Source organism: Trichoderma harzianum (assembly GCF_003025095.1).
Source record: "Trichoderma harzianum CBS 226.95 unplaced genomic scaffold M431scaffold_8, whole genome shotgun sequence".
Classification (NCBI taxonomy): domain Eukaryota; kingdom Fungi; phylum Ascomycota; class Sordariomycetes; order Hypocreales; family Hypocreaceae; genus Trichoderma; species Trichoderma harzianum.
In genome coordinates, this window is record NW_020209256.1 from 250455 (window position 1) to 276526 (window position 26072).

The 26072-nt window shown below is 48.1% G+C and overlaps 8 protein-coding genes across 8 annotated transcripts; 2 read left to right on the forward strand and 6 right to left on the reverse strand.

Moving 5' to 3' along the window:
• Positions 1–137: 137 nt before the first annotated feature.
• Positions 138–1667, forward strand: M431DRAFT_88500 (hypothetical protein; the record flags this gene model as incomplete). The annotated part of the gene is made up of 6 exons (XM_024923910.1): positions 138–518; positions 572–690; positions 738–768; positions 823–1093; positions 1145–1472; positions 1529–1667. 6 exons carry the CDS (start codon positions 138–140, stop codon positions 1665–1667), a joined length of 1269 nt encoding a protein of 422 aa, XP_024772760.1.
• A 323-nt stretch (positions 1668–1990) lies between these two features.
• M431DRAFT_6672 (hypothetical protein) lies at positions 1991–10032 on the reverse strand (the record flags this gene model as incomplete). Its single annotated transcript, XM_024921708.1, has 13 exons — positions 1991–2564; positions 2647–2997; positions 3052–3371; positions 3450–3696; positions 3750–3791; positions 3850–4307; positions 6438–6549; positions 6613–6975; positions 7025–7368; positions 7427–7685; positions 7734–7803; positions 7884–8169; positions 8944–10032. The coding sequence occupies 13 exons, from the start codon at positions 10030–10032 to the stop codon at positions 1991–1993; spliced, it is 4515 nt and encodes a 1504-aa protein (XP_024772761.1).
• A 2145-nt stretch (positions 10033–12177) lies between these two features.
• M431DRAFT_145927 (hypothetical protein) lies at positions 12178–13771 on the reverse strand. The gene has a single exon (XM_024912718.1). It carries the CDS (start codon positions 13712–13714, stop codon positions 12245–12247), a length of 1470 nt encoding a protein of 489 aa, XP_024772762.1. The 5' UTR covers positions 13715–13771; the 3' UTR covers positions 12178–12244.
• A 504-nt stretch (positions 13772–14275) lies between these two features.
• On the reverse strand, positions 14276–16909 carry M431DRAFT_556117 (hypothetical protein; the record flags this gene model as incomplete). Its single annotated transcript, XM_024921434.1, has 1 exon — positions 14276–16909. The coding sequence occupies exon 1, from the start codon at positions 16742–16744 to the stop codon at positions 14276–14278; it is 2469 nt and encodes an 822-aa protein (XP_024772763.1). The 5' UTR covers positions 16745–16909.
• A 684-nt stretch (positions 16910–17593) lies between these two features.
• On the reverse strand, positions 17594–18709 carry M431DRAFT_6675 (hypothetical protein; the record flags this gene model as incomplete). Its single annotated transcript, XM_024921709.1, has 1 exon — positions 17594–18709. The coding sequence occupies one exon, from the start codon at positions 18707–18709 to the stop codon at positions 17594–17596; it is 1116 nt and encodes a 371-aa protein (XP_024772764.1).
• Positions 18710–21784: 3075 nt separating this feature from the next.
• On the forward strand, positions 21785–23368 carry M431DRAFT_88554 (hypothetical protein; the record flags this gene model as incomplete). The annotated part of the gene is made up of 1 exon (XM_024923919.1): positions 21785–23368. One exon carries the CDS (start codon positions 21785–21787, stop codon positions 23366–23368), a length of 1584 nt encoding a protein of 527 aa, XP_024772765.1.
• Positions 23369–24542: 1174 nt separating this feature from the next.
• M431DRAFT_89529 (hypothetical protein) lies at positions 24543–25476 on the reverse strand (the record flags this gene model as incomplete). The annotated part of the gene is made up of 2 exons (XM_024924037.1): positions 24543–25125; positions 25220–25476. The coding sequence occupies 2 exons, from the start codon at positions 25474–25476 to the stop codon at positions 24543–24545; spliced, it is 840 nt and encodes a 279-aa protein (XP_024772766.1).
• Positions 25477–25551: 75 nt separating this feature from the next.
• M431DRAFT_509460 (hypothetical protein) lies at positions 25552–25844 on the reverse strand. Its single transcript, XM_024919294.1, has 2 exons — positions 25686–25844; positions 25552–25608 (listed from the first exon to the last, which is right to left on the reverse strand). Exons 1-2 carry the CDS (start codon positions 25831–25833, stop codon positions 25601–25603), a joined length of 156 nt encoding a protein of 51 aa, XP_024772767.1. The 5' UTR covers positions 25834–25844; the 3' UTR covers positions 25552–25600.
• Between the last annotated feature and the right edge of the window lie 228 nt (positions 25845–26072).

Genomic DNA, 26072 nt, shown 5'->3' on the forward strand with positions numbered 1-26072 from the left:
CGGAGACCTGTGCCCCTTTCCTCTCTGATGACGCTGGTCAAGCTGTCTCCGGCGGCCATCGACTATCATATTTGCCCTTGCTAGCTACAACACATGTATCTGAGAGTGCGCCCGACGCCAACGATACAATCTCATTGATGCCAGGCGACTCCTCCAGCACATTGCCAGATGGCACCACTCAAGCCCAGATCCTACAATACTTCCGCGATCAGCTGGCTAGTCTTCTATCATATGACCAGGTCCTTTTCCCGAACGCTTTCCACGCCTTCAACGCTACAGCCTCTGCTAACATCGGAAATTCTGCTGGGAGAGCACTGCATTATGGCATCCTAGCTCTGGCATCAAGACACATGTTCAACAAGGGTCAACTATGCTACGAGCGAATTAGTGAACAACTTGGTGTCGAGGGTTCGGCAATCGTTCTGCAGAGATTGAAGGATATACCCAAGGTCGAGGAAATCGCCGAAGAAGAGTCGATCACTCTCCTCGCTGGGCTACTCATGTTTGTTATGTACAAGGTATGTCTTGAGCTCACCCTGTCGTGAGAATGCGTGCTCACGTCATGTCATAGATCTGCCGAGGCGATGTTTGGGGTTTCGAAAGCTACTTCACGCAGCTAAAGCGGCTGTGCGCGGCACTCTTCACCCTTGAACAAGCGCCGAAAGGCTTGAGTAACACCAAATTCTCTTTGTATGTCTTAACTTTCCGCTAGTTAACATACTGATCAGTTATATCAGCTTAGAAAACGTCATGTATCACGATATCTACGTAAGTCAGGCCATTCCCATGAGATTGAACAATGTTGAGATCAATCACATCTAGGGCTGCTCGTTGTACGCTCAGGGTCCCGCGGTTGACCCTGAAGTGTCGGCGGCATACACGAATACGCAAAGAGGAATCCCGCACGCTCTGACTGGATTGGCTCTTCCGTTATACTGCATCCTGCCGCGTATCGCGAAGCTGGTCAATCAGAGCTGGGCTCACGGTAATGCCAAATGGACTGATCAAGAACTGGTAGAGATTGTCAGCAAGGCGGAAAATCTCGAAGCAACTCTTGAGAAAGAGAGGATCTGGCTGGAGAATTTCGTCCGAGGTGTGTCCGTGGTTCCAGTTGCGGTTGTAATCTTACTAACTCCTTCGCCAGACCGACCGGACATGGCCAGTCATCGATATTTCCACGACGCCTTTCGCATAGCCTGCCTTCTACAAATTAAGTGCTTTATCCTTTGCCTGCCACCCGACGCTCTTTCTGTGCGTTTGCTGGTCCGCAATGCGCTTTCATTGCTCGAGACAATGGAGGTCTTGAATCTGCCTGGCTTCGTGTCATCTCATTGGATCATCTTCACAGCGTCGATCTGCTCAACATTGCCCAAGGACAATCGCCCAGACACTACTCCCACTAATCGCGGCGGGTCAAGGGAATCGAATGTCAGCGACAGACAGAGAGCTAGCAAGCTATATACGACTGCTATGTGAGTCCTGCCCCTGTCAGCGGTAGGCTATCATCTAATCCTCAGGTACTTCACAGTGATAAGCTAGCGTTTCTTAACATGTCTCGGTCAAGACAGATTGTGCAAAGGTTATGGGACCAGAACCAAGGTGGACGCCTTTCCGTCCACTGGCTCGATATATTGGCAGACTTTGACTGGGAGATAATTTTTGCTTGATATTTGTCGTGCTGGCACGGTGGAAAGCTTACACGACTATGATGACGAATTCAGAGAGTCAGTCTTGGCCTCCTGCTATCCGGTAGCAGCCCATGAGCTGTGGAAGTAATAGGTCTCTTCTTCTAATCCACACAGCCTCCAGTGCTCAAACGTGGCTCAACGCCTTGTTTATGGCCAGATACAGCACGTCCTTTACCAATATTTCCATTCTTGGCGAGTGATGTAAAACGTCCAGAGCTTGGTACATCCCATACTGTGACCAACAATGGGTTGTGTGGCACAGAAACTTCACATTACGCATATTAGCATCAATCTATGCGCTATTAATTTTCATATATGGTCGTATAATCCATCATCATGGCAATATCGTGAAATGAATACGCCAGCGTCTCCGCTGTCGCCGCAACAGGGTCTGACATGGCCAGGTCCAAGTCGACCATGAACGTCGCGCGGATTTCGCTCGAGTCCAGCTCCTGGCCTCTCTCCTGCAGATGTGCCATGACCCGCCGCGCCTCGTCACTTGATATGTCGCCACTACGCATCGCCATCGATAAAAGCCCCCCGGCGACGGCCTCAGCCACGCGATATGATGGTCGTAAGCCTTCGTAGCCATACAAGCAGAGCAGGAAATAGAAGAGCCAGTCATTTTCTCCCTTTGTTCGCAGCAGCGCGTTGGCCACGTAAAGCAGGGCTGTATGCCAGAGAATGGTGTAAGCCGAGGACGTGTAGTTGAAACGGTAGATGATGATGAGCCGCTTGAGCTGCTGGACCGACGCCGCAAATATTGCGTCCGGAGTGCTACCTGAAGAAGAGAAGGTCGCGACACGGAGCATCTTGGCACCGGGATTCTGGAGGAACGGCCGGAATATATCTAGGATGGCCGCGTGCAACCAAAGACTCCAATCAAGTCAGCAAGTCTCCGTCTCGTTCAAAGGCATAGCATGAAGCATCGCTATGTACGACGCCCTTCCATGCTTACTGAAGTATCACCACGTGGTGTGGATTCCGCTCGCTGCGAACCAGGTTCATGGGTAGGCCATCCGCCCAAGCCAAGAGTTCCCGAAACTTGTTCTCCGCAAAGTGCAGCGGCACACGCTCAGGGATTGCTGCTGAACCAGCGCCATAGTACACAGCAGCCACCTCGTGCATAATACGCCAAAACTGGCAAAGCGCACGAAATGTCTGACCAATAAATTGCGGCAATACCGACTGCATGTCTCCCAAGTCTTGTTCGGCTGCTCTCTCGTCGTCGCCGTCATCCGGTATGGCAAGGGTCGGGGGGGATTTGAGATATTCGATGCCCGGCTGGTGGTAGAATAAGCCCATGAGCCTGAGAGGGTTAGCTCGAATTTCAATTCATGACAACTATTCATTATGCACATACGTGATCCAGTTGAATACTCCCCATGCTGAATATGCAGTGGCTTTCGCCATCTCTGGTGTCAAATTATCCAAACGAGCATCACCAACATTCGGCTTCACTCCGAATAGCTCCAGCTGAGTTCCTATCTTTATAGCTTCAGACAGGTACTGCAGCACGGCGTGGTCTTTTCCTTGGACTAGATAACCAAAGCTCAAGAACTGGGCAGCAACCATGGTCAAGGCCGACGGCGCTGGTCGCTCTGACTTCCACAGCGTCTCAGCCTCTTCGCAAAAGGCATCTACCAAATTTAACGCCTCTGTATCAAGACTGCTGTACATTTGCTAGAGCCAAGTCAGCTATTCTGGACATTACCAAAGGGCATCAAAGCCACACCATTGGCACAATGGAAGAGCGCTCACACAGGCCCAGTACATAAGAGAATTGACAAGGAGCGAGGTGCAGTACTCTCCTTCCATAGTCACGAGAGTATGCGTAAACAGCTTTGAGTCGAAGGAGCTTAAGAGTGGGTGGTCCGTCGTAAGATACAGCGAGATGATGCGAGACGCAAAATCATCCGTGACTGTGACATTAGTCCACCGGTTTATTTTGAGGCCGCTCAGCTGTTCGTGTGGAGGCGTTTGCGGCGGGGATAATTGCGGCATCACTCTTTGAAATTGATTAGATGTTGGAAGATTGACTTGTATGCCCCTTTTACTCACCCGTTGTGCTGCACAAGCCTTTGCTGGATAGGATAACCTGACCTTCGCTCGCCATTATGTAAGCTAATGTCGCCTCCTCAAGCCAGAGCTCAATACGAACGTCATATCGGGTTCTTGAGAGTTGAGGGGAGCATACGGGATAAACGGACGAGGAAGATTGCCGCTAGACTCAACCAGCCGTCTGAAGGGGCTCTCGGGGGAGCTGATATCGATGGGAATGAGGATTGGATATACAAGCGGGTGTCGAGTCTCGAGCTCGATGTCTATATCACGCCTTTGCGCCGTGCCACTGATAGCTGCTATCGTGGACGGTTGTATCACTAACTTGGTGAATGCGTCCCGCAGACACGCCAGAATTGTAGGCGCATCCTTGATGTTTCTCAACGTCACCAAGAGCTTTGCTGCCTCTTGAGGTGGTACGGCATTAAGGATCTGTATAGCTTCGACGAGAACTTGCCCGCTGCTGTCGATTTTTATTTGTCTCGACTCTTTGCTTTCGTAGACGCATTCATCCGACCGTTCGTCGCATGCGGCGCAAGTAGGCTGCCTACCATCACACTATATCGAATGGCCTGGTCAGCTGAAGGAAACGCGTTGGTTTGATAGACGTTTAGTCTCGACAGCATCAGCTTGTGCAGAAGACGTAGGTGAACTTGCTCGCGTCTTTCTCCGCCGGCAGGTGTTGCACGCGATCACCACCCCGACTCTCTGACGCTTCTTTTCCAGATTGGCAGTCGAGGGGGCATCACCAGTCGGCAGTGCCGGCCGCAATGTTGCATACTTTCTCTTCGTCATACTGACTGGCTCATGGCTTCTCATCCGCTCAATTTCAAGCCTTGTCCCAGAAGTCACACCTCGGAGTTGACCCTTATCTTTGTTGGAAAGCTGTGTCTTTCAAGTTCCGTGCCAAATTGTGCCCACGGTGTCAGATTTCTGAAAGCTTACGGAACTGACACTAACGCGTACCCCTTTGGCCACCAAAAGGTGCCAGGGGCCATGTACATACTATACGTAACGGACAGTGGTGGTTTTACTTCGTGCCAGTCGCCCCATGTTCTTGAGAAGGGCGCTCATCAACCAATCATAATAGCCGATATCCGCCGGAGGAGCTCCGACGCCCCTAGCCAATAAAACTACGTGGCTAATGGTGGCAAAGACGATATAGCATCATAGCCAAGCAACCAAGGCACTGATTCCCCCATTATTCTTATGATTACAGATACTACCAGGCAGATAAGGTCGTAAAATCTGGTTATAGTGTTTCTTTTCGTTTCGTTAGCACGATGAGAATGCCTTTGGATCGTGGTGTTTCGTGAATCCGACCCGCCGATCAGTCCGTGCTTTGCTTGAATACCGCTCCGATCGCAGTGCCTGCATGATCAGGTCAGGTGTGCCGGCCTTAACCAGAGCTCCTACCCTCTCTACACAAGCACCTGTCCACTTTCAGAGACAAGAAAGTCGGAGAGGTGTGAAGGGTACGGACGATCGTAAAGGTACGGTCCACGAGTAACTATCATGATTTGATCAATGTGCGTTCTATTATCCCTTGAACAAATTCCAGTCTCAATTTAAAGCTATAGCACAGTATTTGCATAGTAGAATGCATAAGACCAGACAATAGCCTGCATATGTTGTTATATAAAACGTACCCAGAATATAGAGTAGTGACGTTAGCGATAAAATAAAGTTCGTAAGTACTCCGTAATGATCAGCAACATGTTAACAGCCGCTATAATCTAGCCCTTCGTAACGGTTGATCCCTTATAAACAGCTGGTTTCGTTACAGTAGTTGTTATAATTGCGATTATTAGCCTTACTCTTTGCCCTGTTGGCTTGACAGTATAATGGATCGTTATGACGGCTAACCCGACATTATATCAATAACGGAGACACACTATTTGTATTACATATGTATATATTATAATCTTATGGCACTGGGTAGAAATGAGGCAACTGAACGAAATTAAACAAGGGTGTATACAGTCAACATCCGGGCATTACATACTGTGTTCGGAAGATGCCTAGTAATCTTTACAGAGACATGCCGGGTGTATCCTTGAAATACATATTACTTTTGATGAATTGCGAAATAATTTTTCTTCCGCCACTGATGAGCCGATTGGGTGGAGAGAAAATGATTTGCATTTGTCAAGCAACTTCAATGGATAACTCCTTTCCTCTTACCCCACTAAGCCCTCTTTCCCGCTTTCATTGCGCAGCTCCGGCTACTAAAATTGATTATTCAATCCTCCCCTCCCTCCCCTTTTCAGTGACATCACAAATGTCTTCGATTTGAACAGTGAAGGTGACGTCTTTATAAGATTTTCTTGGTGCTTCAGTGGCATGGCCGCCATCACCAGATCCAAGGTTGGGGATTACAACGTCTCTCAAGGTAATCCTTCCCGTTCTCACTGCCAGCCTAGAGTAGAGTGTCCTACAGTCCTTTGGCAAGCTAACAGCGTGGCGATGAGCAAGGTCTTTAATAGACCAAAGGCTTTCGTTCGCCACGGGTAGAAATTCCCCAATGCTGTAAAGCAGCTGACAGGCCATCATCACTGGCTTTGACATACTCGGATCGGCGCCAAGCCTTACTACAACGGGGATAACTGCTGCTTGGCAAGCTTGCATAAGCCAATACTCATGACGAATCCCGTAAACGGCTCTATAAACCCAAAGGTTAGATATTACTGAGGCCCCATACGAGGCCTGGGTCGACTCTGCTGATTCATGTATCCAATCTTGGATATGGAAACGACAAAGGCAGCTCAAGAGTTTAAGGAGGGCCATTTCATATGTGACACTGATGAGGTAGTTAGCACTGTAGCCATTGAGTGCAGGGATGGCCCCCGGTGTTTGAACTTACTTGAGAAATAGAAGCGACGGCAGTAAACCATTATTCGTCAGAAATCCCCGTGAAGTGCAAGCGCCCCATCTCAGCAGCTTCTCGTAGATAGCCTTTGTCTCATCATAACTTTGAACAGGTGATTTGTGCTCCCTTGGTGCAAAGAACAAAGAAGCTTCTTGGATCAATTCAGCGAGTTGGCATTCGAGTGTGAAGACTTCCCGAAACAATGATGGCCGAGGCCAACAGTCGTCGGGATACGGCGACCATGAATTTTCTGGTGCATCGTGGCTTGCAAAAATGGATAAATAGGCGCTCTCGAAAGACCTGAGTATTTGTGGCCGTTTGATTCGCATCGCGCGCGAGAGGGATAAAGAAAGCTTTCTGTTTAAATTAGCTCTCATCACTTCACAAGCTGAAATGATTAACTTACGCTTCCAAGCAGAATATTGCCCAAATGATGCTGGAGATGATTTGCCATTCTGGCGCCAGCCGAGGATCCTGAGGGGCCTGTGCACCATCCGTTCGAGGTATTTCTATGTCGCTAAGTCCTAAATTACTGTGAACGTAATAAAACTCATCAAGAAGAGCCACTGCCTGTACCTTGTTCCCGTAATTAACTTCGTAAGTCCAAAGTAGAGCCAATCCTTGAACCAGAGTTATTGATAGATGTTGACGCTCCTTGGAAAGTATCCGAAGTGCTTCATCAGTAAATATACGACCATTGGAGCGCAACTCTTTGGTATGCGGCAGTGATGCTCCTTGAGAGATATAAAGCTATAAAGCTATTCATTAGCGAGCGAATGGCCCGAAAGGCTCCTGAGCCGCAACGTACATGAGAGACTGCGATAATAGAATGGACAAGAAAGCTTGAACAAAACTTCCTTGGCTCAGCAGGCCCCGCTTGGAGATCCTTCAAAAAGGTGCTTCGAACGACAATGTTGCTGAGTGTGTTGTCCCAGGTGGCAAAAAGATTTAGTAGATGCGTCAGATACCTGTCATCCACGGATAAAGAAGTCCATTGCGAGAGAGGCAAGATTCCATGGGGAAATTTGGCGACTATGTCGTCTGCAACGGCGAAAGGCTCTTGCGTCCTAGTGCCATTAGACTTGAATGCTTGATGTTCTCAAGGGGGGACGCACTTGGGCAAACGGCTGGCCACACTCGAAGGAGAATGGACTTGGAGATTTTCGGCAGGCAAGCTTGACAAGGCTAATGATGACAATAGTCAATTACCCAGTTAACCAGTTTCATGATTCACCCTGGGGGCACAGGTTACAGTCACAGCTTACTTGGTGGTAGCAAAGCATGGTTTAGCAATAGACTGGCATCGCTAAAAGACTCGACAAAGTCATTGATTGATGATGCCGCTTGGATATTGCGTAGAAGCTGAGCAGAGTGTGTCTCTGGGCCCTCTCGCAAAAGATCGAGGATCATCCGGAGCGAAGATTCGGTTTCAGAAACTGCTTGCAGTTTATGCGCCAACTCCTCTTGCCCTGCCCTATTTCTTGAAGCGGGGAAGTAACATTCTTTTCCCGAAAGAACACATTGTGAACACTCTGGGCGTCGGATATCGCACTGATTGATTCAGTCAGCCACATGTTAAAAAGAGTAGCATGGAATATAACAACTTTAATCTTGCGTTTCCGGCATGCTGGTGTGGCACAGTCAGCTTAGTTGCGTATCAATCCACTGGTACGAAGACCAACCTTCACACGCTGTTTGAACCTGAGTACGCTTGAGCTTTGAAGGCGGTTCTGATGCTGTGTTCTGCCTCGGAGACCTTGGCAAGAGTTTCCGCATCTCGTTTACATTCAGCCGCGAAGGATTCGCCAGTCAAATGGCAACGTTGTTTAAAGATGGAAAAAGGCCAAGGGAAGGCCCTCCAAGTGTAATCATAATATTTCAATGCGGTCATGTTACCAACACGTAAGTGGCGTGGCGTATGTATTTTCGCCACACTTTAATTGGGGCACTAGAGACAGAATAATATGCCGGAGAGATGGCCGATCACTTATTGTTATAGGCCATGTAATATGTTAAGGCCGCCCCCGATACTCTAATCGCTGAGTTCCTGTTTAACTTTCGATTTTATTTTATTTTTCTATTTTATTTTTATTTTTATTATTTTTATTATTTTGGTTTCAATATCATTTTTTGGGGTTTTCACCCTGCTACTATTATTATACGTAAGGAAACGTAGTAAGGAAAGATATGCCCAGGGCCTCCGAGTATTTACCACCACATGCCCAAAAGAGAGGCTTATGTTGGTGTTTCGCCAACTTATCCCTTCATACGTATTCAGCCTCCAACTCCCTCCCAATGTTCAACCTCAATTCCGCTTATCCATACTTTGCGAACGTTTCTGGTGGCTGTTATGTCCTGTAGCGGATCCCCTTTAATTAGCAGCATGTCCGCCCTCCTACCAGACGAGAGCACACCGCGGTCGTCCAGACCAAAAACCAGCGTAGGAACAACCGTTGCAGCTCTCAGTGCATCAATGGTTGACATCCCGGAGCGAACAAGGAGCTCTAATTCGTCATGAAGGCTCTCGCCAATCGACACGGGCGCATTGGATGTCTGGTTTGCCTCTGTCCCCGCACAGATACGTACGCCGGCGTCATAGAGTATCTTGACATTGGCCAACGCGTAGTCGAAGTTCAAGTCGATGCCCGACGCACCCTCTACTCCTTCTAGGAGGAGCAGTTGAACCAGTGCTCGTGCCCTACAAAGGGTAGGGATGCACGCTGTGCCACGCGCGGCGAGCCTGTTGGCCATGTCAGCATCTATGAGCCCGTCTATAGGTATCAGGGTGATAACATCAAATCCCGCTTCCAAGGCTCGAGAATATCCGATCTTCTGAATGGCGTGCGCGACAGCCAGCTTCCCGTGTCGATGTGCTGCATGTACAAGGGCGGTAAGTACCTCGCTATCAATCCCCGGCAGGTCGACGAGCACTCTAATGTAGTCGGCCTTGCTTGGACCGTTGACTCCAGAGGTAACGAAGTTTTCAGCCTCAGCCGGGGACCGGACGATTCTGTTCTCACGCCGCGGATAAAACTGGTTACTGTGGGCGATCTCTGCTGTCGCTAAGGGCCCGCACGCCAGATATGAAGGCAGTCCTGGCTCCGCGGCGGCCTCTGCCCTCATGGCTTGGATCTCGGTTTCTGTGCTGCTCATATCGAGAACTGTAGTGATTCCATACGAGGCAAAGATATGCAGGTCCCTATTAATCGCGGCAGTATCGATGTTTGAGTCAATGAGGCCCGGGAGTAATGTACAACCTGACCCCTCGACTATGGCGTTGATACCCGAGAGATCTCTTGCTTCCGCCTCGACGCCGAGGATATCTCCCGGGCTGGCTTGGAAAATGAGATTGCCAGGAGGATGGAGGTTGCGTCCATTGAATATAGCAACATTCGAGATGGCGTGAATAGTCATATTGGTGAAATGCAAGTTATTGCAAGAAAGGAGAACGGCGCGGGGTAAGACTGAACGTTATTACTTACCTATGTAGGTAGACGCAAGAGAAATATTATTATAGCAAAGAGGCAGAAGCTGCGTCATCTTAAAAAGGTTTGCTTGTATAAGGTAACTGATAGCTGAGCATGCGCATGAGTGGCAACTACTGCGCGTAGTGGTCCTGTATAATATCTACATTTCACCAATCATAGCTCGTTCAGATTCATCTCCGTGGTGGTGTACGGAGCTACCTCCGTAATATCTATGGGTTTGACAGCTCACCAATCATAACCCATTCGGTTAAGTCTCCGGGCACAAGCCTAACTACTTCGAGTTGCTCTGCCTAATCATGACGCCATTTGTGACAAGCTTAAAAAAGGTATGATAGGTAATGGCCGATGAAAGGATTGCCCCTCTTGTGTTACCCATTGCATTAAAAGTGACAACATCCACAATTTGAAGTCTAGATTATTGTCAAGTTATAGAACCTATACTTATAGTAGGAGAGGGAAAAATAAAGTTGATCGTTAGGAAAGGCAAACTGTTGCAATACCCAGAATTTCAAGCTTCTAAACGGTTCTCGGCATAGCTTAATATGCTATCTGAATCCAAACATTAAGAATTTCTTTCCTTATGCAGATTCCTGAGCTGACACTACTTGAAACTGAGTGGAGCCTGAGTCGGACACATCGTGAGAACATGAATTTAGGCGACGCAGAGATATTCCCACACCCCCACTCAGGCAATACAACAGCCCAGACTTCACTTACACAATCTTTTGTTATTGACCCCTACACCGGCACCGCTGCTTCAGAACTAGCCAAGGAGTTCCTATAGGCGTTGCCTTCCATGAGGGACCTGAATGCGTAGGCTGATAGCCTGGTGAAGGTGAATATCAGAAGGCCGCCTAACATGAAGCCTCACAAGGTTGCTTATCGGGGTCTCTTGAACAATGACAAAGGAAGTTTGTGTAACTTGAAGGCTACAAAACTTACAACAATAAACAATAGTATGAAACGTACTACTACTCCTGCTTTCTGTGCTAACGGGATACCCTGAAGAGAGAGAGAGAATGTGACTCATATATGTAACCTATCGTAGGCCAGCGGATTACCAAAGAAGGCAAATGCAGATTTGGGCTCACCTTGAACCTCCTTTCATGAGTTGAAACAAGGGCTTATCGTCATAAATGGAAGTTCCATCCTGGGATTAAAATTACTTGAACAGCAAGTTCTCATTCACCGTAAATGGGTTAAGAGGACCGTTGTCGCCCGAGCCTGCCGCAATGCCCCTGCCAATTAGGCTGAAAGGGAATCCTTGGAATAACGACGATTCAACTGCAACGTCAGCATATTTACAGCAGTCTCTTGTATACACAGCATCGCTACGATAGATAATTATTATGAGACTCGACTATTGCTGGCATTATTCCGATGGTTATCTTCGCATGTTTCTCCCATAAGCAGAAGTGGAAGCTCCTTGTTTTCTGCACTCGGTATACTTCGAAGATAGTCCTATTTGGTTGTTTAGTAGGGAAAGTAGAGACTTCAATTATTCTCAGCAATATTACGCTAGAAAGTACGAAGTCTTCTAGTGTTCCTCACAAATACTAATCTTTTGGGTCAAAGAGATAAAAACAAACCACTTGAAGCTCGGTTACAGCCTCAAACGACATCAGATTCTAGATCTACCGTTGAAACACAAGGCCTCTACCAGTCTTGGCAGCTAAAAAAAAAAATGAATAAGAAAAGACTGTGGAAGTGTTGCTATATTCTTTTTCTCACTTGCCGTTGATCCAATCTATTACCGACTTCCGTGGCCGGCTATGAGGCCGCTGTGGCTCTCGGCATTCTCTCTAGAGGGAGGGGAAATTGGCACTCATTACTGATATTTGTTTCATGAGAGGCAGTGGATTGTAGTAGCCGGAGACAACATAGAAACCGAGACTGACTCCTTTTACATAACTATGGTATGCCAAATAACTCATAGCTCGGCTCGTAACATCTTGTAAGATACTTTGGAAGAGAGTATCATTAAGGAACCAGGGTTTTAACTTGGATATGGCCATGGTCACTGTTTACAAGAAGGAACATCTAGCAAACTATAAACTGTCATATAATTTATGCTGGGAGACTATGGAAGCAAAACTAGTAGAAAGCCAGATTTTCTGAATGTCAAAAGCTGAAAGTTATTACCAAGTAGGCGGAATAACATAGTCTTTCCAACGGGCTGTTCCAGCCTCCTTGAACGTATCAAGATTGCCTTGCACTCCTTGTGGCCCAACAGTCCAGACATTTTGCTCAATGAGCTTGCGCCAACAGTCAAACAAACGTTCCAGCCTCTGAGGCCGGTAGTAGTCGCCACCAAAGGGTTTGTATCCATGCTGGAACAGATCAGTCAACCTTTCCCTGGCAATTAACGACCCGTCACTTTTCCGCGCGCCGTCGATCGCATCCCAGCCACTCTCGAAGCTGTACGGCAGTAGCAGCCAGAATCCCTCCTCGGCGTAGTCGTGACCTGCATCCCTCTCAACAGACTCACTGTAGACACCGGCAATGACTTGGGACGGCACGGCTGAATCGGCAGTTATTGCGCGAAAGTCATTGCAGAAGGGGTTTGAAGGTACCGTCAGGTTGAATTTAGGCTCGCCTTTTGCGGCAGGGAAAAGGCATACTGGCGGTATGACATGACGGCTGCGAGGCAGTCTGGTGAAAGGTTGCGCTGCCATAAACTCAGCTGCGTCTGCCGGTGGCAGGACAAGACCTGGGGCAATGCTACGGAAGAGAGGCCGGCGCGCGCGGGTTAGAAAGGAGCGAGCAAAACAAGGGTTGGGCACCGAAGCCGCATCCAAGACAGCGGGATCGAGCAGCCGGGCTGGATTCATGGCATCGGAGGTCGTGCTGATGGTGATTTGTGAGTTACGCGTCTCGATGGCCTTACACAGCTGATCCCACGCATCCAAACAAGCTACGACCTGGGCTTCACTATACGGCAGCCACTCCCACGGTCCAATCTTTTCGCTGCCATACCGGCCCCCCTCGTCTCTCGGTGAAGGCGTGATTTGAGTCTTGCCAAGATGAATCAGCTCGATCCAGTTGGAGAGCACTGTTTCAAGGGGGTGCCAAAGCTCTTGGTGTGCCGCAACAGGCAGGGCATAATCGTGATCCCACATATGCACGAAGACAGCGGCACGATGGTAGCCTTGATGGTAGAATAGGCCACCGCCACTTCCTCCACCTTGGCCAACATTGGGGTAATATAGGCGGACCAGACTGTCAACAGGCTCGTCGAACAGATCAGCGGTTTCGTTAGCAAAGAAACTATCAGTCTCACAGAACCCAGACACAAAGACAGAGAGGGGCGCGGGATCAAGGCCATCAGACCCATCGGGAGGCAGCAGGGCGGCGTCAAGGAAAGCTGCTAGCGAGGGGTCAAGTCGTTCACGAAGGGCCTCTGCTGCAGCTCCGTAGGTGGTGAAGAATGTTTTACTGCTACTCTTTAGATCAGCGGGCGGGCGTCCTTCAGCAGTCCAGGCATAGTGAACCAAGTGGTTGTGCAGAGCGACACATCGTGCGTGATCCAGACCGAGCGTATCATTACGCGCTGGGTTCTCTACCGTGACAAGCAGGCCGCTCACGTCCGGAAACTTCTGGTTGTCCATAACCTTGCCGACTTTAGAAACAATGGTGTATGTGACTGGATTGCCTGTTAAGAACGCTGTGTAAACATCGTCGACCCTGCACAAATTTCCCAAGCTTCAAATAGAATCACGATCGGAACAATCTAGTAACTGTCTGCCCACCAAAGAGATGCCGGATCGCCTCGGGGTTACCAAAAGCGGAAATAGTTCAGGCTTTAGTACAGAGTACGCACCAGCCAATCACATATACAGTGGGGTGTCAAAAGTCTGTTCTTCTGCCCTCTTCTAGTTTGAAGAGCTATGTGCTTATCATGACGATGTTGAAGATGTGATGATGGCAAAAAAGACGTGAGGAAGAAAGCCTTTCTTCTCTTCCTCGTGTTTACCATAAATTCCCCTGATAGTCATAAGATAACTAAGCCAAATTGCGAATAAGGTTTCGTATTTCCCAGTGTCTATAGTCATAAAAATTTACGTAGATCTGTGGTAATATGGACTAGTACACTTCTCCAATCCTCCGGTCGCCCCTATTATAACCGTAGCATTATTTCTTCTCTGTCATGCCACTTACTGACATGATCGTTATGCAATGACCGATTGGCACTTGGGCACCTCAAAGACTTTATAATCAACCGCTGCAAAAGCAGAGCTCGGAGGCATCGCGACTGTATCACGATCGAAGAAGTGGATCCATTGGTTCATGAGACTGGTTTCAAGCGCTGGCGATACGGGGTGGTTCTCATCTACAGAAAGCGCGCTTTCGAGAACAGTTGCCCCTCGTTCTTCGAGCTGTTTCCGTAGCCAGTTTACTGCATCTGAACGTCGCTTCGCGCCGCTGATAGCGCATGGAGAAGAGCACCGACAATCTCGACGATGGTAGTTGACAAAAGATTCCAGGTGATATGTTGTCAAAACGGTGTTTTCTTGAAGTTTGTTCAGAACCTGGTGTGAGACAGCATGCACATCAGTTTCAGGGTTGAGTTCTAGCATCTTCCCACACTTGACGTGTACTCTTCCAAGCCTCACACGGCCGAGAATCATGCTGTATGTCCACCTGATGAGGGCCAAAAGGCTCATGCGAGGTCTCTCTTGTTCCTGTGTCTCTCGAATGAAGGCTCCTTCCTCTGGTACTCGTTCGTAGCTAATTGAGACTGGTAGAATCTTGAAAGTTTTACCCGTACTCTGCAATGATCGCAAAAGACCTCGTCGTGGGGACAGAAACTCTCTGGAGCGGCTTCGTTGGCCTTCGGGAAAGAAGAGGATGTGCTCGTCTTGTTCAACCAACTGCCGAATCTGGTCATTGAGCTCTGGATCTGCTCGACCAATGCCGCGCCGAACGTAGAAAGCGCCGAGCCGTCTCAGCAGCCATCCTAGAACGGGTATCCGCGAGAACTGATCTTGGGCGGCGATACATGGGATTTTGACACCCAGAACAGGGAACTGATAAAAGAGATAAGGGCAAATGACGAAGTCCATGTAGCTTCGATGGGTGGGCATGATTATGATCTTTTCGTCAGACAATCCCGAGTTATAGCCCTCAAGAGCATCGAAGAAGGATTGTTGGTCAAATGTTACGCTCTGAAACATTCGGCTCAAAGCCGCCCCAACGACGACTGCAGTGACGCGGAAAACGACACTGGCTCGAGAAGTCAGAAACAGCTTCAGAGCATTTTCACCACCGTTATTAACGTCTTCTCCAGCAATTGGTTTCTCAGTGGATACCAGATTCCGTTCGCGGGTGCGGCGCATCATGAACTGTTGCGCTCCCCGAAACATCATCTGCATGTAAGCGGCAGGTTTAAAGTACGGGGCTCTTTGGGCCAAAGTTGGACGACTTGCGGCAAAGTTGAACGAGTTTGAGAGAAAGTATCCAAATGTGTGATCAAGTTTGTCGATGTTTTGGGTGGCTCGCGTCAGCTGCCTCACGGCACGATGATCACCTCCCGCCCAGCAGAATGTCCTCGCCAGTTTAAGGGGCATCGTCTGCCACACATATCGGTAGAGGTGAGTTGTTGGAGAGCTCCGGTAGTTGAGCCATTGTATTTCAGATTGCTGGAAATACACGGCGCCAACTGAAGAAAAGGTCTTTGGTGTGATAGTTCTCAGACCTGACACACAATGAACGATTGGCACTGTTGCCGACGGAGCTTGTGCGGCAAAAACCTCGTCGATAATGAAGTCGGCGACAAAATCAACAGGGACCAAATCTATGAAAGCCGTCGGATTGCCTCCAAGAGCAGATACTCCTCCATCCTGGACTCCCAGGACAACCCCAACAACTGCCGAGGCGCTATCAGACCAACCAGGAGACGGGCGCTCCAAGGCTGCAGTTATAATGCTCGGGCGAACAATGGTGATGGGGATTTTACCTCGATTATGCATGACAAAATATTCTGTGATGCATTTCGAGAGAGTGTATGTGTTGGGGTGGCCGGTCTGTTGCAATAATTCCGCCTCGGTTACAGATCCAGAGTGTAAGGCACCAAGTAACTCTTGTGCATCTTGCCAAGGACCCAAAGGTGCCAGTTCCTCACGGATTTGGTCATGCCTTCCATGAGGTGTCACGTATGCAGTAGAAGTGTATACGAAGCGCTCAAGGCTGGAGCATTTTCGAGCAAGTTGGATGATGTTGAGCGTTCCTTGCAAGTTAATATCCAGAGAACTGCTGAGTGAGAGATCGAATTGTACGCAAGCCGCACAGTGTATGATATGAGTCGCTTCTCTGCTGATCTTCTCATAGGTGGCAGTGTCCAATCCGCATTGGGCCTGGCCTAAGTCTCCGTATACTGGTTGAACATATCGAGTCCATCCAGGAGTTATCTTTGCAAAACACTTGGATGTAACGACTTCGTCATGAAATCGAGATGAAACATGAGACTCTCTGGTGGTAGCCTCATGAGTTGATGGCTTAGATGGACGGATCAGAACTGTGACTTTTTCAACTCCCAATTCATAGCGTCGACGGATCAACTCTTCTAAGACCACTTTGCCCAGGAAACCTGTGACTCCAGTGAGGAAAATTATCCTTCTATTGACTTGAGCTTCAGACATGTCGTGTGTTCATGCTCTATCAGAACAGACTTTGCCTTTCCAGGAAAACTCTCGGGGTTGCTCTGCTGTTGATCTTCTCTAAACCTTCAAACTGGCCACTACTAGTTCAAGCACCAACTTGAAGGAGAGGGTGGGTGTGCACACTTCAGCCAAGCTTTGCGAACAACCTTGCGGGGGTGCGAAAACGAAATGTGATAAAGGGTTTCTGTGAAGGTACTTCGTCAGCGCGAACATGAAGGTACGTATAGAGACTCCATCAAAGAAGCGCAAACAGGTTTATCAGTCAGCTTGCTATCATTTACATGTAGCCTCTTCAAAGTTGCAAATTCCCCATTTGGACTCCAAATGCTAGCTAATGTAGTATCTCGCCAAATGAGGAGTCTTACTTGCGCATGCGCCAGCACAAAATTGAGCCTCCTTTCTGGCCAAGGCCACGAAGCTATTCCAGCTGAAATCTCACCCTCCTGGTCCTTGCAAGCCTACATTGACCGTAGTTTCTAAATCGCAGAATTTATCCCACTTAATGTTCAAGAGCAGTTACTAAATTGTTGGTAAGGCAAGTAGTGTAAACAGTATTCCCACCGCTATTGGAACATGGGTCAATCAATTTCAACTAGCCTACCACAGATATCAGCCTGCTGGTGTCACTGGAAGTGGGATTCAATAAAATAGTGGAACTGAAATGATGGTTGCCAGGAATACGAAACAGAAGGACTCTCGAGAAGGTTGCGGGTGTAAGAGCGGAGAACCTGGGAGTGGGGGCTACCAAGTCCTTGGCTGTGGACAAAGGTGTGGTAGCAATCTATGAAGCACTCCTAGCACCGTTGCTAACAATGGGATCATCAATAGTCATGGTTGGTGAATTAACGGAGCCAGTATTATTGTCCGGGAGCCTTCTGAGCCAAAGGTCGATAATAGAGGATTGCTGCCGGTAGACTCTCGAGGGTGAACGCTGCTGCTACCTTTGGTCATAACACCTCCTGTGGGCATGACAACCCGCATGTCAAGTACGACATCTTCAATGTTTCCATATCGGTTCTTCTTCATGCCACTAGCATTCGTTGCAATCCAGCCTCCCAGTGTCGAAAATTCGCAGCTATCCGGTTCATGACCCATGGTGAATCCTCTCTCTGCCAGTGCTTCCATAATGTTGCTTCCAACTGCCCCTGCTTCGATCTGGGCGAGACGGTTCACAGGGTCAATCCAAAGAATTTTGTCCATTCGTCGTGTATCAACGGAGACAATCACGCGATTCTCACCATCTTGGTTGGATGGACATCTCAACGCGGCGCTAACATTTGTTCCGCCTCCATATGGGATAAGACAGACTCCCTTTTGTCGAGCTGCTTCAACGATTCCGATCACTTGAGACTCAGTCTCTGGATAGACAACAAGGTCGGGCACCCGAGCAAGCCCAGAACCGTACTTAATGGCGTACATCTCTTCTTGGGTGTGGCCGTGACCATGTCTCCTCCGGATTTTGGCGTCGCTGCTGATTTGGTCGTCTCGAAGAAGCACCACTTGGCGAAGGGAATCAAGGAATTCGCCATTGATATGTTGAGGCTCTGGGATGGAAATTTCCAAAGTCTGAAGCATTGGCTGCCTTGGTACTTCGACACCAAGCACATCGCTGGCCCAAGGTAAAAGAGATGGCAGCGTACAGCCGCTAAGAAGATATCGAGAGCCCGTCACCTCCACTGTACCATCCGGGTTGGCACGATATGAAGTGTCTTTGAATCCCCAAACATCATCACTTTCCCTATCATTTTCACTCTCCTTCCTGGTGCTCTGATTGACATAGATGCGTGTGTCATGTTGGACTTCGCCCTGATTTTCTTTGTCTTTCAAAGATCGAAGTGAGGATAAACGAGCTAAGGTATTTGCGTGGTGTTTATTGAGCCGCAGAACGGCCCCTGAAGTGAACTGATACCACAGAAGCTGAAAATATCCTTGCCATTGCTTCATTGTGAGATAAGATCAAAGAGCGACTTGATGTGAACGTCAGGACTCAGCAAAACTGCAGCGAATCAATACCAAATCGAGGTCCTGAATAAGATTATCGATTTTCAGTCTAGCCAGGTTCTTGACGAAAATGACTCAAACTTTTAGTCCGCCAGTCTCGTAAGCCCAAACTTCGAGAGAGTATAAGGGTGTAAAGGGTGTAAAGAGCGCGACAACATGCACCTTGTAAGCTCTCGATACAAAAGGTCTTGCGCTAGCATTTGCCGGAAAATTACATGGAATAGTTAATCTAGACCCCTAGTGCTGATTTGCACCAAGCAGGGTACCTGGGCAAAACTATGAGATACATGTAGTGGAACAGAAGCAAGTAACTGGAGGTACTCGGCACCTAGACCTGGTTATCAGCTCTCTACAATTAATATCGTAAGGATTGCCACCCACTTTGCTAGTTCCAAGGTGACTAGCATGTGATGAAAGCATGTCAGATTTCATAGCTGTAGAAATCCAATAGCGGCGAAACCCTGGCGTCTGCATATGCACCCCTCAGGTAAATACAACCTAGATAATCAATGGGGGCGAAGCATTGGAAAATGGCAGGGGATAACTATTTCAATTTAGCCATTGCTACTGGTGTTTAGTTGTCAATTGTGCTTTGTAGTCCAACTAGGCACTCATGAGTCAGGTTGTGGGTTGTCAATTTGTGCAGATGCGGTAGGCGCAACAATGTGCTCAGCTCTCGTAGGTCACGATAACCTTGCATTGCAATTTGGAATTGTTGTTACCAACCGTGCTCCGCAGAAGTCCTAAACGACAGGCTGGGCCAGTTATGAACCGTGGGCGTCTCAGCTAAAGCAAAACGGTTCACCAGTTAATATTCAAAGGTCGCCATGAGGAAACGAGAACTATTACTGATGCCTCAAGGCTGATAGTTGCTTGTATTGTACACCACCCCATCCACTCAAAATAACTTAAAGTTTTATACAAATGAGTCTATATTAGCGAAACCAGTAGTTAAAAGAGACCATGGTTGGTTGTAAGATCACTTCCATTCTCTTAAAAAATTACAAATGCACACCAACCAAGCTATCTTCTCATTCGAGCCATATACCATCATTGTAAGAAGGCTAGTCTTTATATCATTATACAGATTAATGAATAGTTTTTAGATATATATTACTATAGCGGAAAGTAGATGATGTCGCAACAACTCCCGATGTTTCTTTTCGAAGCAATATTGGGATTTCTCGCTTTGTCGCGATTTGCGATCCAGATCGATTTCGCACGGAATTCTGCCACTTCGTATATTATATACTAACCCTGGCAAACTATAATGCCTGGCGCCGATAGAGCTAAATAGTTCAGATCCAAAGGTGTACTCTCACCCGAATGGCGCGCTAAAGGCCATTCTCAAGAGAGTTGAAACTATTCTCTTGCAGATGGACACCTAGTAACCATGTGCTCATGTACGAAACGCAACTGTTTGACTCAGAATGGAGTAGCATGTTCAGTAATTACGACTAGTACATTGCTGTTTGCCGTACAGATCAGCATAAGTTTATCTCCTCTCATCACAACATCTGGCGGTTTTACCTTGCTTTTACCTGCCGCGACAGAATTGATTACCACTCTAGATACCAGTCTCAATGTTGCTTCAATCTGCAAACTCTAGTTTACAGTAACGGATTATGATTTGAGCTCCCAAGGACAAGAATCTTAGACACGGAGGTGGATGAGACGCCCCTATGAGGTCGCTATATATTAGACATATTGCAGACTGTAATTGGTCATCTTGGCCATAGTCCAGCATCAATCGGGATATTATGTCTGTCCCTAAATTAAGCCATCCAATATTTCATCAGGATCACCAATATTTGGCCTCAAGTAGATCATCTCAAAGAGACCAGAAATATGCGAGCCTGCCTGTTATGTAGCCTTTAGAACAAATTCTTCACTCACAAGTGCCAATTCGATCACGCCACTAACATACCGCAACTTCAAAACAGTCTTCTAAATTGAGGCTCTCGAAAGATGCTATTGGCTTGTGGTTGATTTATAATGGGCCTTCTCTATGTCATTCTCATTAAGAATGCTTAAATAACGGATCACTTCTGACGGTTTGAAGCCATCAAGCATTCAGATTTGATCCATTAAACCCCAGGACTAAGAATATATGCAACCGTTCATCACTAAGGAGCTATTTCCCTGGTTTAGTGCGCCAACTATGGTCTACTCAGGTACATGAACGGATAGGAATAATAGTTCCAGCAGATTTTGTCTGAAATTCTTTAGATCCTTTAAATGTCGCCCCGGCGACTACATTCTTTCTTGAATACTCTTGCATGTTAATTGTTCATCTTCCTGAAGCACAATTTGCGGCATCTTTGGCCCAGTTTCGATTGATTTACCATATGACCCAAATTGTACCCAGTACAATTGTCAATACTTAACTCGGTATGAGAAGGATCTTTATCCTAGGACCTACGCTAGAAAAAAGAGTAGATATGGAAGTCTAATTGTGGGTTATTTACATGTAACTGCAGCCCAACTCGCGTACGCGATAGAATGGATGGTATGAAGAATACTAAGGTATTTAGATGCTGTGGCGATATAGAGGGTTACCAACGGGTCCGTATTGTATCGCTACATATGCATAATGTTGCGCATAGTCTAAGAAACTGGAAGAAAGCGGTGACGGCCTGAGTATGGTGAAGAGAGAAAATCTGACCTGCTCGTCCAATATCAGTTCCATCATTCCAAGAAACTCATTGTTCAAAATATCGTCCACGTGAGTAAGTAAGCTGCATTCATGTCAATGGCTGCCTAATGTGATGCAACATGGACCACTAAAATCGATTGGGTGAGTTTGAATCGTGCAAAGTATGATACAAAATAGGTGTATGGGTGCACGGCTTGAATGAGAGGGCGCAAGTCTACGCATCCTTGTAAAGAATATCAATGCTTACCACAAAACAGCAAGGTTTCCATATTTCGGCGCCTTGATATGTAGTTTGCTCCATGGCGTGAAAGAAGTCAACCTTGGATCAACCATCAAGCTCTTTACGTCTCTATCCGAGTAAAATGGCACGCAGCGAGCGAGGCCGAGGTCGAGGTCGAGGCCGTTCAACTCGGGTCCATCCATATCCAAGTCGACATCTCAAGGAAAAGCAAGAACAGCAATCATCTTCACGTGCCACTTGGAAAGTCGTTCCACTAGAGCTAAAACTATTAGTTTTCGAACACCTGGAAGACTCGATACGGAGCGGGAAAACAAGAGCCTCAGTATGCGCTACCGTCTGCAAAGAGTGGTATTACTATTTCGAGCCATACATCTTCCGACGTCTGACGCTGTCCAAAAAGCGTGTCGGCGAGTTAGAAGTCATGGTTTCAGGATCCCGACGCCAGTTCGTCCAACATATATGGTTCCGATTTGAGAGATCGGTCAAACCTGGTGTAACGCCCCTCAAGATTCGCCATGGTTTTAACTTCTTGCAACTTAATGCGACGTTATTCCAACTCTTTGAGATTTTGTCAGAATGGCCAAAGAGAAGTGAAGGTCAACCGGGCATCGCCTTAGAGCTGACAGCATTCTCGGCTGTGGACCCCGATTGTTCCATGAAAGACACTGTTCCAGATGAACTCAAAGGTGTAGATCTCACGGTGGATAGTGAGCCCTTAAACGCCATCTATGAAAAGGCGCCCAGCACCAGACGCACATTAACAGAGCATGAGAGCAGCCAACAATACGAAGTACGAGACTTCTACGTCCATCCCATGAATCACAATTCAACGACGTTGCATCTCCCGGAGGTGAAATTGATAACAGACCTCACTGTTCGCCGACAGATGCATGTCAGTCTTTTTCGTTATTATGTTTACTACATGATGGAATCGCTCCCGAATCTTGAGTTCATAACTTACGAGCCTCTTGCTCTCCAATATCGGAGGAGGACAAATTACCGCCCAAATTGTGAGGTTGTAAGAAATATCACCACCAAGATGCCCTCATCCATCAGAAGACTGCAAGTGTTTGAGGATAGTCCTGACATTCACGGTGATGGGACATGGGGGAGACAACCAAATGATATAGACGGCTCGTTGGGTCGGCTAGTGGCGGAAATCAGCCAAGAGAAAGAACCAGAGGTGATCTCGATGTCCTTCATCATCGATGCCGTTGATTTCTTCTCCGACTTCCAAAACCCACAGATGAACCGGCCTAATTGGAAGCTAGGATGGCTCAATCTCACCTGGATAGTCTTGACATCACCTGTCATCTCGCCAGAAAGAAAAGACGAAATCCCCCTTCTGCTAGTATCAGCTGCCAAAGCTGCGTGTCACATGCCCAAATTGGAGATTATGGAACTATATTATGTGACATGGAATCACGGGGCTATCTTCGCCTACGTTCACGATGGCGCGGGCAGCAACTTGTATTGGGACAGCACCTGGGAGTGGAGTTTCCCGCCCGATGTGATATCTTCATGGAAGGGAGTGGCAGATGTACACGGCGCCAGCGTGTTTGAACATGAAGAGAATCTAATCCAACGAACGGAAAAACATGGGAGGGGATGGAATGGAGATATTATGTCGTTGCTTCGTACAAAGACAACTGTAGTCCATCCGATAACATACGGCAACATGATGGATGGATGTAATTTTATGTGACAGGGAATCCGCTACCTTTACGAAGTTTTCTACTTCCTCAACTTAATTCCCTGCTTGTAATTATCTTGTCCATAACATGACTAAAACAATGCGATATCGCTATGCCAACCCTCAACAATACACTCGCTGCGGTGTATATGTATAAGACGCCGAAAGCCGAGACATGTCCGCAAACAGTCACAACATACGGCTCTGAAACCCACACAGCGTCAACATTACGTTCCACAACACGAATCCGGCGACATGGAACGCGGTTCAGTTTTTTACGAGTTTCACAATTCCTGGCCCTTTAATGGGAAAGGGAGGAAAGGAGGAAAGCAGGGTAGAAAGCAGCAAGATACCCTAGAGCTGCCTGAACTGTCCGTTCATCCGGGCCTTTTTATCCATTTGCCCGGGATTTCTGAAAATGAGAGTACGAGTAGGTAAGAATGTACAAAGTACACGTAATGCAGAGAGCATGTAAGATGCTCGACGCCCGACATGAAACCAAGTTCATGATCAATAGAAAACAGGGCGTACAACTTCTAAAATCATCAAAATGTCCGTCCCAAAATCTCATCAGTCCGAAAAAACTCTATCACAATAGCTTTCGCCTTGTCCGTTTATCGCTGATTTCCCAGAGGTTGTGTCAAGACTCGTTCTAATCATCAAACCCTGTCGCGTGATTCTCTCGTGGCAGACTAGCCGCCATCATGTCCAAGTGATCATCACCCAAGCCCAGTTCCATCAACTGCATTATTGAGCCCAGTTTTAATCCCAGACAGCCCGTATAAAGAACATTCCCATCTTAGTAGATGCTGGAGAGGCGGCCAGTCCTCATGGTGATAGAGGCTTGCGGCACCAGATACATGGCAGAGCAAAGAGCGTACATGCAGCTAAACAATGCTCGCGTGATATCAAAGAAGAAGAAAAATAAACTCCGTACCCTGGATGAAACAAAAAAAAATGAAAATGAAATGAGACAAGGAAGTGAGACACTACGATCTAGCATCTATCATCGCTCATCTTTAGCGAAACAAGGGCTGACGCTGATGAAAGTTGGTACATAGCTTAGGCGAACAAAAACTCCAAAGAATTTGCCCTGCCAAGCGTACAAATGAAGGGGCACGTTGCCTTGAAACTTTCAGTTTCCTGTGTGTCATGGCAAACATGGTTTCTCAGGGGTTCACCAGTGTCATCTGTGCGATGCGACAGGCAGACGGGGCGAGACCATTTCTAGGTCTGGCTTCCCATTCTTGTCCACATGCCGGTCCTTGGGGGGCTGGCTCCCGTACAGATGATGCAGCTTGATGTAGTCGTAGACGGATCTCGGCAAATCCTGTGCGACCTCGCCGTTCCGGATCTGGGCTCGGGCCTTGGTCGACGAGACGTCGTTTTGAAAGGACGGGACGACCATGATGTTGCCGTGATACTTCTTCAAGGGCTGGATGGCGTCCTGGGTCGCACACAGAGCAGGCCGCTCGACGATGAAGGCGCCATAGTAGCCCAGGAGCACGTCAATGTCGGCCGGCGCCCACACCTTGGGATCGCTCATGGTGAGGGCCAAGTCGGCCCCGATAAGCAGCATGACCCTTGCTCTTACAAATGTGCCGTCCAGGGTCTGGATGCCGCCCAGGACGTCGTTGAGCTGCTCGTCCAGGCGCTTGAGGACATCGGCAGTGCGTGTGTAAACTGGGCGGCCGGCTTCGTCGCGCCGCAAAGTCTCCCAGTCGTCGATCATGGCGTTGCTGTTTGTCTGCTCAATGGCTGAACGGCACCTGCGTTGCGACAAAAAAAAAGGGCATTAGTAAGACTCGACCTCGGCCTTCTCTCGTCTTCCAAAAAGAGGGGTTGAGTTGGCCGGAGACTTACATGTTAATGCGATGGTGAGCAGGGACCAGAGAACTTTTGCCGTAGGTGTCGCTGCAAGGGCTCATGTAGCTGCCGACCAGCTCGAAGCCAGTGCGCTCCGCGTAACTCTCGGCGACGGAAAACATGGACATGTGCAAGGAAGTGGGCGGCGAAAAGCTGCCGCACGACACCAGAACCAGCGGCGTCTTGTTGGGATGCGTCAGGCGGCGCTTGAGTCTGTTGTGGGGGAAAGAATAGCCGTGATACGGCTCGGACATGGGCTCGGGAGGGGGAGTCGGCGTGCCAGTCGGGAGATTTGTCGGTCGTGGAGGAGACGACGCAAAGACGTCTGCAGCGATGCCACCCATGGCTGCGGGATTCGGTGGATGGTTGTGAATTTTGTTATGTGTGTGAGTGTAGTTGCGGTTGTGGTTGTGGTTATGGTTATGGTTATGGTTCTGAACTTGTTGGCTGACGAGAGAGACAGAAACAGAGCGGGGGCAAGAGAGTGAGGTAGAGATAGAGGAAGAGGAAGAGGAAGAAGACGAGGAAGAAGACGAGGGAGAAGCGAGAGCAAGGTCGGCCACAGCCGAAGAGGGAGACGACAGACGACGCTTATTATGTAGCAGCTCCATGTACTTGTAACTTGGCCGTCTCAGGAAGGCTCCGTGATGCCGGTTGTCGGCTCGTCAGCTTGCGGGCCGCAACGTCTCGGGTATACTCGAGATGGTAAGGACAAAAAGCACGAGGCACGAGCACCAGCAACGAGCATATGCCGGATTGTTGGTGATCACGAGGGATGCTTGCAATGTGTGGAGAGCAAACCCGTGCAGACGGGAGGGGCAGGGACTTTGCAAATCTAGATTTGCTCCGT